At 38.9% G+C, this 13,596-nt stretch overlaps 1 protein-coding gene across 12 annotated transcripts in view; it reads left to right on the top strand.

Moving 5' to 3' along the window:
* gramd1bb (GRAM domain containing 1Bb) overlaps nucleotides 1-13,596 on the top strand; it is a 136,793-nt gene that overhangs the window by 89,245 nt on the left and 33,952 nt on the right. Inside the window, exon 1 of one of the 12 annotated variants that reach the window (XM_025006799.2) lies at nucleotides 2,291-2,730. The exons of 10 other annotated variants lie outside the window; for them this stretch is intronic. In XM_025006799.2, coding sequence (XP_024862567.1) covers nucleotides 2,717-2,730 — 14 coding nt within the window. In that variant the 5' untranslated portion in view covers nucleotides 2,291-2,716. Of the gene's footprint in view, nucleotides 1-2,290; nucleotides 2,731-3,091; nucleotides 3,218-13,596 lie in introns of those variants that run through there. One more of the 12 variants, XM_025006796.2, reaches the window with a different exon arrangement.

The following is a 13,596-nucleotide window of genomic DNA, read 5'->3' as shown; positions in this document are numbered from 1 at the left end:
ACACACTCTCTGTCTTTCTCCCTTTAGCTGGGAACAAGTAAAGTGCACATGAATGGCTTGACATGCTGCCATGGTAACTGCACAGCCAACGCAGTGGGTCTGACAGACATTTCCGAACCAGTCAGGCGTCACCACATTTTCTGTTGCCATGACAACTCTGTAAACAGCATACTTTCCTCTCGAAAAGACGAAGGAACTCTTATGAATCGGTGTCATTTGGACAGGTGTTCTACTCGCATCTACACTAAATTTAGTTGGAAAGTCATCACTCATCGGTGGTTATCTCAAAAGTGTCAAAAGTTTTGCGCCAGTGCTTCAGGATTGCTCATTACAAACAGTGTTTATGAGTTTGCGGTCAGCTTGACTGTTTACGTGTCCCTTGTGTACAACAACATGGACATCAGAGGTCCCCTAAGTAGGTCAGTTGTTTGTGTGAGGCTGGGCAGGCTTATCTGGGCACACAGTGGTCCAGCTCAGTGGACCAGCTTCCTTTGTTCCACAGCACCGCTCAGCTCGGGGCTCCCACACTGGCAGCCAGCATTGCTACAGTCCCGGGGTCTCTCCAGCAGCGCAGCTCGGAGTTCTGTTTGCGTCTCTAATAAGATCCAGAGGTGATTACTAACTGTTGACGTCTTTCTGTATGAATGCATGTGAGTTTGAGCAGATTGCATTAGAATTACCTTTCCCGGCATACTTGTAAGACCAATATGAGGTTAAAAGTATCTATAAAATACGAATGTGAGCAAAACAAGCTGTCATGATCAAGTTTTATATGCACTTTAGTGAAAAGATGCATTTCACTTTTTGCTGTTTGGCATAAAATAATATTCCAATAATATTTATTTAATATTAGCATTCATAGCTCTGCAACCTAAAAAATCAAACCCTTGGCAAAAATCTTTTTGTTAGAACTAAAATATAGTGAAGTACAATAAAAAAACTCCACAATGTTTGCCACTTTTGGAAAAATGCTTTGTGGCACAGAACACAATTTTTATTTATTTATTTTTTATCCAATGTGACAGTGAAGTGCTTTGTGATTTCTGATTAGGAGGTTGATTCTGCCAAACAAACTGGGAAGAGAAGTTTTCATTTCACAGTAACTTGTCTGTACTTGTTCCTTGAACATGAAGATGATGGATGGAATTCAGCCGTTATGTTACAACCCTGTTTTAAAAATTCTGAAACGCTTTTTAAAATAATTAAAGCAAAGTGCAATGGATACAGGTCTTCATCAATGAAAACCAGAAGGACAGAAGTGTTTCAGGATATTTATTGGAGGTTTTTCCCTCAAACTCTGGGGTTCTTGGTGTTATTATTTGGGAATGGAAATTTCATTTTCAAATTGTTTACAATTTTGTATTGACAAAACTCTTAAAGAGTGGAACAAATGCAGAGAATAAATTAATTCCCACTGGGACCCATCCTAACCTTTTCATATCCTTATTAAGATGCTTTCAAACTGTGACATGTGAAAAATCTTTTAAAAAGGCCTGAAAATGTTCAAATATCTTGTTATGACTATAAATGTCCCAAAAATGGGTGATTGGTTTTGTTTTTATTCTATTGCTTGAACATATGTAAGCTTTAAAGAAAGATTGACTGCTTCCTGTAAGACTGTGTCATGTCAGCAGAAGGATTCCATTTTTATTTGAAGCTTGAATAATTGCATTTTATATGTAAAAAAAATACAAAACAAACAGCAAAGATTTTGCTTTACGTTGCAACAGGAATGACTAATTAATGAAGTTTCTCTTGTGGGTATATGAAAATCCCATCAATGGCAAAGAGTTTGGATGGTACACTGTTAGCATAAATAGTCATTAATGCTATTTTCTGTCTGGTTTTGTGTTTCCAACGAGGCTGGCATTCTTAGTATTCGTTGCAAGATACAACAAGTGTCAAACTGCATCAGTTGTCTCACTGTTGATCATTTTCAGTGGTCAAAGGGAAAGTGTGTGTGCATCTGTTTTACCACAAAGACTGGACGGGCTTCTTATGCGATTTAGACCAAGCTTCGAATGTAAAGTGACCTGAATGCCGGTGATGTCAGCTCCTCCATTCATGAAAGCCCATGAATAATTGAGGCAGCGGCAGGCTCAGTGTAGCAGCTCTGAGTAGAGGTGGAATGCAAAGTGAAAGCCATCTCTTTCCTCATTTGCTCTGTCTGTGTCTCTCACCCTCCCTCCATCCCTCTCTACCCTGGTTAGCACGTTCTCCCTCAGTCTCTTTCCATTCATTGTCATGGGCAGCCAGGGAGCAGGAATTGCGAGGAAAAAAGCCTCGGTTGGATTCTAGAGAGAAGATGTAAGCAGATGATCCAACAGCTGGAGGAGCGAAGAAGAGGAGGAAGACGAGGACAATGGAAAAATGGGAGCTTGTCAGCCTAAATTAGATAAAGAAGACAATGAGTGATAAATAAAGGAAAACTAAAGTCTGATATCCATCCTCAGCATCGGCTCTCCGTCTGGGGGGAAAATACGATACCTCTCTCTGCTTCCGCTACGTCCGCTTCCTCCTCCTTTTCCTCTCATCCTCCTGGCATGCTCATGAACTCATCCAGCCTCCTCCCCTCCATCTCTCATCCCTCTGTCTTCTCACCTCTCCCCCCTCTCCTCATCCATCTCTGCTTCCTCCTCGTGTGCATCATCCAAGGATCCCTCTGTGTGAATGAAGCCATTTAAAAGGGGCTTGTTGCTGCGGAGCGGCTCTCTTCATGGCTACAAGCAGGTTAGTGCTGCCTGTTTACCTGTCTGCATTCAGCCTCTGTTTTGTGGAGGCCGCCTGCATAAATGACTCATTTCCCCCGTTTGGCTAAATCAACATGTTTAGAAGGAAGGAAGCAGCTGCGCCCTTAGACCCACCGATGCCTCTTCTTTGGCAGGTGGTGTTAGGGGCGATGTAAGCTGGTTATTAGGAGATCAGAGCTGGCCAGGGAAGATCAGTGGCTCTAAGCCTGCTAGAGAAAATCTCCCTGCCTGCCTCTTCCTCCTCCTCCTCTCTCCATTTATCTGTCCCGCCGCCGTTCTTCTTTTAAACTGTGACAGAAAGGACGGTGCGCAGTCCGTGGGATGATCCGCTGGGTGAACAGCTCATTATTGGGAGCGGCCTACGAGGACATGGTGGTGTTTGAGTGTGTGACGGTGGCCAACGAGGGCTGCCCCTGTCGTGAAGGCTGCTACCGCGAGGTTCTGAGAGACTGTGTGCTTCACCAGGGGTATGACGTTCTCTGTGATTCATGGAGGAGAGTGGATGTATTTTGCAATGCCACTGTGCCTGTGCAGGGAGAGGGAATGGGTGGGGTTGGTTATATAATTTGTGCAGTTCATGCATGCATTTAAAGGAAAAGGTGATCAACATTTTGGTATTATGCATCTGATTTGTGTAATATTGCTAAATCTATCGCCTCAGATTGAGGTGCGATGTGTTTCTGCAATACGTGGGCGTACTTCATCTGTGTCCTCACGCATGCCCATGTTTATATCTGCCTCTGCGTTGTGTGCACATTCCTGCGTGTGTGCATGCGCATGGCGCTCCACGTGGTCTTTTCAAGCCGAGCCGAGCTAAAGGCCCACTGCCAGATGGGTATTTTCCAGGATCAGCAAAACTGTGAAAACAAGTGGGGCCCTCAAAAAAAGGAACTCTGTTCTATTGTGGAGCTGAGCGTTTGGACAGCTTGAGCCCCTTGGCTTTAGAGCTTTAGAGTTTATTTAAAGAAAAGACTGTAACAAAGTGGTGCAAACAGAATACTTGTTTCTCCCTCTGTTTTCTTTCACTGTGGAAGTAAGAACCTGAGATATTTTAAAAGACTGACATGTCAGGATTCACCCTGATTAACACGTTGATGGCACTCGTCTTTCAGTGCTGAGCTCTGTAATGCTGATCAGTTTTGTAAACGAGACTCTGACACTAAACCCTCTTAAACAAGAAGCCAATGAACAAGCTATGCTTGACAGAACTGGATAATATTTTGCTTTTGGAGAGTTTCAATTAGCTTCATTCTGTTGTTGATTTGGTTTCTGTTGAGTCCTACTTTTACGGTTGGATGTATTACTGTCAGACAGAACATGCTTCTAAATGCTGCATTGTGTGATCTATTTATTATAATCAAGCTTGTGACCCTATTGAACCCCAAACTTCAAATCTTATTGGCTTTCTAGCAACTAAGTCATGGTCAGGGTCTATAATATTAAAAAATAAAAATTTATTCAAAATCAGTTCAGATTTATTCATCAAGTTGTCTTTTGTTTCCTTCATTTCTCTGTAACATAAAATCTCTTCAGTTATGTTGCTGGTATAATGTTGTTTTGCTGTGTTTTTCATGAGTTATGAGTCACAGCGTGAGATAAATCACTTATGGCTGAGGATTTCTGCTTTGAATCTGTAAAGCACCACCTACTGTCTCAGTAAGATGAGGTCAAACGGTTCTGTGTTTTGTGTAGCTTGTTGGAGGAACCAGTCCTGACAGCTCATGGGGCGGGGGCTTTAATGTTATTTAGCTTCTACTGTAAGAAGATCACAACATGAGTAGCAAGTTCAAGCTAAAAGGAGACGTGAGCAGTAACTGGGTGCAGAAGACGGTGCAAATAAGGCAGAGTTGACCAATACGAGCGGGCTCCCGAGGAGCTAACTCGGAGCTCAGTTATCTCCCAGGCTGGAAGTTTGCTTGGGTAGATCACTGATTAAGGGGTACAGTCATACTTGAGCCGTTTTCTGATCATTAAGTGTTTGTAAATGTACATTTTTGAGGAACACCTATTATTCGGGCTGCAAATAATGATTCTTTTGGTAGTCAACTAATCTGTGTCTTTTTTTTTTTTTTAATAAATTGATTAGTCAACAACTATTCATCCATCTGTGCTTCCTATGGGTACACTTGTTGTTCTTGGTCTACACTTGTTTTGTCTCACCTCCTCTGGTCTGCCCACCTGTGAATGTCACATCGAAGTCTCTGTATTAACGCAACATAACATTCCAGAGCAATTTAAAACTATAACCTGTAAAGCATACAAATCTGAAACTAATCAAGTGTTTAAATTGTTTTACTTTTTGTGTTAATCACAAAATCAGTGTAAATAATAAACCAAATATGGCGGCAGATAGCATGGAAGTCCCTAAATTTAAAATGGGGTTCAAATTAAATAAAATAATAAAACAATAACAATGTATAGTTTATTTAAAAAATTTCAAATTAATGGTTCAGTTCTGTATTATGCCAAGTAAACCCACTGAACTTTAATATTATTACTTGAGAAAAAAAAAGCTGGAAGATGCTGAAGCTACTTCTGTTCATTCATTTACTATTGCTCCTAACACGTTAGCTAACATAACTATAATGATGTTCCCTAAGTAATCATCCACAATACCTTGTTAAAGCTGAGAGAAACATTACTGTCCAAACATCAACAATAAAAAGAAGGCACCAAGACAAACTTTACTAACTAAAATTTATCAAGAGTTGGTGTCACAGCTCCAGGGTGTTCACATCTCAGATGTGACTCATGCACCTCCATGGTGCTGCCATGGAAAAAAAAGATCTGCTTTACAGAATCTGCATTCAGCTTTTCGTTTGTTTTCAGTGAAATGTGCTGGTGTAGATTCTCAGTCATTCAGGACATAGTAAATCCAAAAAAGGTTAAAAACAGAAACAAATGGATTTCTATTCTGTAGCTGAAGACGTTTCGCTTCTCATCCGATGAATTTTCTCAATTGAGTGAAATACTCCTACTCTTTTGGAAGTCTAGGTCTCATTTGTTTCTATCCCCTCTTCTATTCATTTTACCAGAGATCTGTCGTTGTTCTCCGCATTGTTCTTCTTTGTTAGTCTGACTGTACTCAGTCTTGCTAAACAGGAGAGACATACTGCCTCCAGATGTTCCTGTGGACCATTGCAGTCATATTTACTGTATGTGGTACAGTGTAGCCATCTACCGTTGGCTCTGTACACCACGTTGAGATTTTTTTTGTGGTCAACGTTATTGTTTTAACTCCTGAAGTGTGTTTCATCCTTAAGATCTCTGTGCTGGTTCTTATTGTAGTTTCCAATAATACTCAAGAAACAAGTTTTTTAAGTTTCTACGACACTTTTGTTTAAAGGGATAGGTCATTGTGTTTGAAGTGGGATTGACAGAGTTAAACAGCCGTCAGTCAGTGCAATTTCAATTTGGAAAAACATGGAGTCGAGTTTGCCTCTATTCAAAACACGGCCTATTAAAGAGTTCATTTCTGCCATCTAAAACAACTCAAGTGAGAACGTCTCCCTACTTCTCCAAACTAAGATCATTCTGACTGCTGTCTACTGCAGGTAGCATACTGACTACTCATAACTAATTCACAAAACTCTCCTGTTCTTACTGCTGATGTTGTCTAAAACGGATGCCAGCTGGCTTCATTCCTAATGCAATACATTTGACAGAACTGCATCTAAGAAGCCATAGAAACAAGTTTAGAAACATCAGGATCACTAAGTCTTTTATCAGTAGTCCCTTTTTGTCACCTAATCAGGGCTGTTACTGAGTGTATTCTTAATATTAGCACATCTAAATGGGTTATCTGTGTACTAGTTTACTTCTTGTACTGAATGCACAAGTACACAAAAAAATCACAATGAATTCTCTCCATTCGTTACCGTAAAATACAACATTCTAACTCGATAATTAAACTTGTGTTGAAACATTATCATATCATCTTGCCAGATTATAACTGAGCTTGAATGTGTTGTGACCCGTTGTCTGTCACATTATTGTTCTGCCTCTTCCTTACTCAAAGCTGCTTTTAGTATTTTTAGTCAAACATGTTGAATATTTAAACTGCTCTTCCTCTCCCTGTTCACTGTTGCTATAGCGATATCAATGCTGGGCTTCATTTGAGCTTTGTGGCATGTGTGCCGTGCCCTAAGTGACAATCTAAGTGACTTTTTTTTTTTTTTGACTCTGAAAACAGTTTGCCAGGTCTGTGAGGTCAACTCAGTAACTCAAAAATGCATGTAGGGGGCTCAGATTCCTTTTTCTGTGTGGCTCTTTAAGAAACAGGCAGCCATTGTTTTCTCTTTACTCGTATTATTGTTCCGCCCCATGGCGTCTTCACTGAAATTTGTCATTTTGTTAATTGTTACAGATAGGTACTGCAACAATAGCCACAGCTTGTGAAGCTTGGATATATTGTAGTTCTTTTATTACATTTCCTGAGCCTTGCAGTCCAGAGATACCGCTCTGACAGGTACTCCTGTGTCTCTGTGTTTTGGTACATGAAGCAGTTAGTAACAAAGCTTTTGTGGTCGCTGCTATTGTCTGCTCCTCTGTGGGCAAACGTCAGCAGCATGTTCCCTCTATCCACACTTAGCATGTTGGTTCAAAGAGCAAACTGTTGTGTGAAAGGCTGATTGGGTTGAGTCATTCATATGCTGATGACGGATCTGTGTTTCCATTGTGTACTGTCATGTATCTGGAAAGAAAAGGCAAACTGTAAATTTCTCTTCTGGTAAAACATGTGGAGGGGTTTAAGTCCCAGATCTATGATGTGCTTACAGGGTAAGTGTTCTCTCATCTTCAAAGAGTCCATTATTGTTTATCTTTTTTTTTCTTTAGTTCTGATTTGTTTTAGCCAAGTATGTTAAGCTTTAAAGGACACTAAGTCCTGCAATCAACGAGGGTGTAACAGAAAAAATAGCACCTTTAACTTCTTGAATGATGGAGCTGTGAATCTTGACTAGCCTCACAATTAGATTTTGATTCTGAGCCTCTCAATCCGTCTCGGTGAGTTGCATCTTCCAATTATTACCATACAATGGCTCTTTTTCTTCAGTAATAAAATTAGACAATTGCTATAAAATGTCTGATGAAATATTGAAAGGTGCCAACCATAATTCCTACCTAACTTTGTATTATTCTAAGCTAATAAAAATGCATACATTTTAATGTTTGAATTGCATTAGAAGTATAAAGGCAACCATAAGAAAAAAGAATGTTGTTTATTAGAGTCACCATAGTAACCATACACCAGTGTTTATCACTCCCTGACAGCAAACCTAAGAAAGTCAGAGAAACAAACAGACTGAAAAGTAACCCGTAAATAAACAGTTTCTGTGTGAAAACTAAGAGTTAGATCTTAAAAATCCTTCAAGTGAGCAGCAGAATACTCTGATGGTCAGTGATTTCTTTTTGTGTTTCTACAATGTTTATTTATGTACGAGATATGATATGTTGAAAAGATGCTTCACTTCAAGTTTTAAAGAGAATATTTATCTAAAATATAACTAAAGTCTATGGAGGTTTGGTGTGCACTCTCTGCAGGGGAGTTATGAGAAACATCGGTTTTAAAAAAATACCTGTTTTGATGTATAATTTCTATGTGTACCAAAAATAGTTGTGGGAGTTGGTTTGCAATATTAGGATTTCAAAATTTTCCACAACTCAGTAGTTAGGGTAAGGGTGAGTGACACCATCAATGATTTTAATTAAACATTTTGTGATTAAAATCTCCCACAATCATAAAACTTAAACTGTAATAGAGTAAAAAATTGTAAAAATAAAAAAATAAAAATAAAAAAATTGTTAATTCTTAATGCCAGTTCAGTAATGTAAAGTCCAATTTTCTTTGACCTGCCTAAACTTTGAATGATGTTTCTGTTTTAATGTACGTCTGATCTGTAGGGCTCCAAAGAGGGCTGGATTTTTACACCTGTTTTGCCAAAATCTCACTGTTGTCTGAGGGTAAATATCTGGCAGTTCCTTACAGTTTGGTGTCAAAATGCAGAATAAACATAATGTTATATAAATAACCCTGATGCATTTTGCATTTGGCAGAGAGCCCATTTCCATGCCACTGTTTATTACACTGACTGTTCATCATTTAAAGAACAGACTGTTAAAAAAAATCTGGATAAAACCTAAAGCGATACCCAGTTTTCCATTTTTAGTTTTTACTAGGTTCTTCGTTGTGGGCTTTAGTTTGGCTGCTGTGCACAGGTAATTTTGTTTGGAGAGTTTTTGATGAGAGCTCATTGCCTCTAAGGTCCTGCTGTTTCACCAAGCAGCCTAATTCCTTCATTTTTGTCTTTTTAAAATGCCGCTGTTGAGTTTCTGATCTCTCAGAGTCAGAGGACGATGTTGACAGCATCGCCTTAGTTCTTGTCTCATTAGTCAGACAGGTTGTGTTCCTTGAAATTGCAGACATTAGATCAGGTTAAATAAAACTACTCTGTATTCTAAAATCAGTGGTATTACCAAAGTATTTTGATTTTGTTAGGTGGATTTTACAAACCATGTTTCATTTATTAAATCATACTTTTAGGTTTCATCGTTATGAAGTCTTAAGTGTGTCCAGATATCGCCATTCAAAACACCCACTGCATTTTTGTCAGTCATTTCCTTCTGAGTTCTGTAATTCTTCATTATAAGTCTCCACATTAATCTTAGCATTATATTACTCTTTGATGTTTTCACACCAACTTAGCTTGTGACATTTTTCTTGTTTCTTTATTTTCTATCAGATGCAGCTTTAAGTGTTGTGTGTGCAAGTTTATTTCATCGCTGACCTGGAAAATCCTTCCTTCTTTAATTGTTGCAGCTTTTCACAGATTATGTCATACTACTCATGGGTTTGGAAACCTCAAGTTTGAACAAGCACCAAAGCTAATGGTGCTAAGCAAAATAAGGGCACTTCCACCAAGAAACAAAATTAGGATTACAACAAAGAGCAATACAAAAGTGTCATGGTTAAAGCATAGAAAAGTTCAATCCTACTGGCAGGTTCTTGATTTTACTTTTCTAAATTAATTAGGATTTACCTGATGGTTTTTAAGTCTTAAAACAGATTTTAAAAATTACCTGAAATGAAAAGCAATGTGACCCGTTACTTTATGTCACAACTTATTTAACAAAAGCTAAGCTAAGACACATAAGCAGTTTGTGGAAATCAAAGTAACTGTCTTCATAGGAATAAAGGTTGCAAGACCAGGGACTGCTAATCAAACCCATTTAATGTAAATCTAAGCAGGATATGTAACCAGATATTTTAGCAGTTTGCTGGTCTGATGCTTTCATGCATGTCTTAAAACCATGATCCTACTAACTATTCTTGTTGTTAATCAATTTGTGAAAGGTTACAGGCAGACAGATAGATCAAATAGATACTTTATTTCTAGAGGAAAACTCAAAAGATCCAGTAACAACATCATGACATTAACACAATAAACTTGCTACATAAACACAATTAGCTCATTAGATAAGCCAAGGTAATCAATTGAATTTTCATTATGACATTAAATAAACATAATAAACTCTTTAAGTAGAGTAATTAAACTAAATGTTCTTTTTTTTTGTATCCTGTCTGTTAGACTTAATAAAGCGGTCGACTTGTCACAGTTGGAAGGTGCTGTACAGCCTTGTGAACCAGGACAGTAATGACGTCTTGAGTCTTTCTGATGTGCAGTTTTTCACTGAACACACTCTGCCGCCTGATGATGGCGCTGCGCAGAGGATGCTGGGTGCTGTCCAGTATGGCCAGCAGCTTCTCCCTCTCCTCCTCTCAGTTACAGTCCCTGCTGAGCCCAGCTCCCTGCCCACGACAGAACCGGCCCGTCTCACAAGTCTGTCCAGTCTGGCTCTGTCTCTGTTATTTAGGTTTGGGAAACAATCTGGTGTCAGTCGTCCCAGAAGTAAACATCTCAGAAAGTTCACCTAAACATCTCTTCGCCGTGCGCTCATAACCTCCACAAAGCATTTACAGAAATTCTCAAATAAAAAAGAAAGATGTAACTTGTTCTTTTTGTTTTGTAGTCGGAGCGGGTTGTCAAACTCAAAATAAAGACAATGTTCTCAAAGAAGTCATGTACATATAAAGCTTGGCATTAACCTTCAAAGAAACACAACATCTAAAATAAGATGTGTCATGGATTTAAGGATAAATGAGGATGCTGTGAAGGAATTCATCCACTAATAAAAATGATCAAATAAAGCCGGGTTCACGCTGTGTGATCTTTGGCCGTCGTCGTAAAACTTTCATAGGAAAATCTTTGGCTGTGAGCTTGAACCTGTGATCTGTTGTGGTCATTCGGTGTGACAGGCTCACTAACAGCCAATTTAGCACTCTCGAATATCAAGCACTGTCAGAAATGTTTTGGGAGAAGAATGTGCACAAAATAGGCTGCGATTTTCAGCATCTTTTTCCCAGTCACAAGCACATCAACTAGGGTTTCTTTTTCCTCCTCCTGCCCCTCTTTTTACAGTCTGAATCTAATAAAAAAGAGCATCAATGCCAGTGCTTATTTATGTATAAAATCAAGCTTGCACAGTGTGACTCATACAAGTCCTTTACAATTTTTAAAATTGCACAGGGTGAGCTGACCTTAAAGGGGTGCTGCAGTGTTTGTGCTGAAGTCCGATCCAGGTTCACTTGTCTTCAAATGTGTCCTCTGGCTTAGGCAGATTTAACCCTGCATGATGAATATAAACATACCAACTCATATTATTTCATTATTCATTATCTCCTAGATCATAAGCCTCACTCAGTAATTAAGAAATTAAAAAAACAAGATTTGAAGGAAATGAAGGCTCAGTAAGAATGCAAAGATTGAAAATAGGCCGAGGTTTTAAAAAATTGGCTGTACAAAACGCAGCTCTCTGGGCATATGGTTGCAAATACAATTCATTGACACCGTAACAAAAATTTGCCTTTCTTCCTACAATGTTCTTGCAATTTTGAGTTGCAAACTAGTCTTCAAACGTCGCAGCCCAGTGAGATACTGGCGCAAATTTGACCTTGTCCTAGTAGCTGCCATTCAGCGTCCCTCAGCATTGCTTTTCTGATGTTTGTTCCAAATCATGTGAGTAGGGACCGTTAAAATGAACAATAACTGAAAACCAGCATGTTTGTCAATGATAAATTCATGTCAGAGGTGTCCCAAGTGCATTCCATGAAGGCATTGGGCCTGTTCCTGATATCCTTCAAAACCTCCAGCTTTCGGCGCAGCAAAACCTTCCCAGTTGGACAGAAGCTGTCAACACTGCTCTTTGTGACTCAGGGCTCCGAGCTGCACCGAAGTCCTGCCTGTAACTGCAGAGCAGTAATTCATGGTTACTAACAGCAGCTCTCGGCTGACTGTGATGTAATGGCTTGCATAACACCATGTCAAGTAACCATGCCGGACAGATCACTTACAGGGCCTTTTGTTAGCTACTGTCACTGGAAGGAGAGGGCTTCATCCTGAGGTCCGGCTTTGTTTGTGGGTTTCATGAGAAAGCGGTGTCTAGAAGTGGATCTCAGAAGTTGCCAGATAGAAACTCGTCATCAACATAATCCTACTAGTTGGGAGCAGAGCAGGCGATAGAGTTTCTAAAGCAAATCTCTATAATAAATTAGGGGCCTAGCATGCCACCTTTCATGCCAGAGTTTTAAACTAAGATAATTTTGTTTTAAGAAATAATGGAGTTGTTGCTGTTATGGACATATCTTGAAAATAATCTTACGCACAATACCACACAGTATCGATCTTATTTGGTCTGTTAGCGCTCATATTATATGTGATGAATGACTCTGAGCTACTGCCACACAGTCAGTGTAAAATTGACTGAATTACAGACATTTTTGTGTTTGCTAAGGTTGCTTGGCCGTGGCAGCCATCTTAAATCATGTTGACTGTGAAAGTTAATCAGTTGTACATCCAGTAATTATTTTCTAGGCGTTTTATCAAAATCTGTCCAGTGGTTCATGAGGTACTTGTTTAACAGGCAGCAAGATAAACACACACACACACACTGATAAGTCAAGTCAAATTTATTTCTAAAGCACTTTTCAGCAACAAGGCGCTTCAAAGTGCTTTACATCATGAAAACACAAAAATACAGTCATCACACACAATAATAGCAAAAGTAAAACAAACAGCTAAAAAACTAGGATATAAAAAGCTAAACTAAACTTAACTTAAACATGAGCTAAGATAATCTAAATAAAATAAATGAGCAAAAGTAACATAAACAGAAGAAAAACTAAGCTAGGAAACAAGGATAAAAAAACTAAACTTATCTAAAACAAGTCATACTGAAGATAAACTGAGGAAAACCAAACTAAGATGTAATAAACTAATAATAGGCTAACAGAAACTAAACTAGGATTTAAAAACCTCAGCTGAACAGCTAGGATAGACTAAACTAAACTAATGGTACCTGAAGGCTAACTAAGAATTTAAACATTTCAATAAAAGGCCAACTAAAGGTGCCAAAAGGCTCGAAAACAAACAAAAAAAAGAACAAAAACATTGTCACCCGCCTTTTGGCAGCAGGTGATAATAAACCAGCTGCTGAGTTAAAAATGTCTAAATCACATCTTATTGGTCTCTGTTGGCAGAGTGTCCACCTGTCGGTGCATGTAATCATTTAATCTTTGTTCCAGCCTCCAGAGGGGGTTTTGATTGTTTTGCAACCAGGAAACAGTTTTAGCTTTAGCGTTTATTGACAATAAGCCAAAATTAGACACCCGCTGTATTTATTTTTGCATTTTAAAGACTGTATTGGTGAGAAAAACTCTGATTTTGTGTGTGACAATATTGTTTTTCTTTTACTGATTTTCTGTTTTTGTTGATGTTGACTTCTCGTTTTA

Source organism: Kryptolebias marmoratus, linkage group LG2 (genome assembly GCF_001649575.2).
Source record: "Kryptolebias marmoratus isolate JLee-2015 linkage group LG2, ASM164957v2, whole genome shotgun sequence".
NCBI lineage: Eukaryota > Metazoa > Chordata > Actinopteri > Cyprinodontiformes > Rivulidae > Kryptolebias > Kryptolebias marmoratus.
The sequence above is the reverse complement of the archived record's forward strand: the minus strand, read 5'-3'. Positions and strand labels throughout refer to the sequence as shown.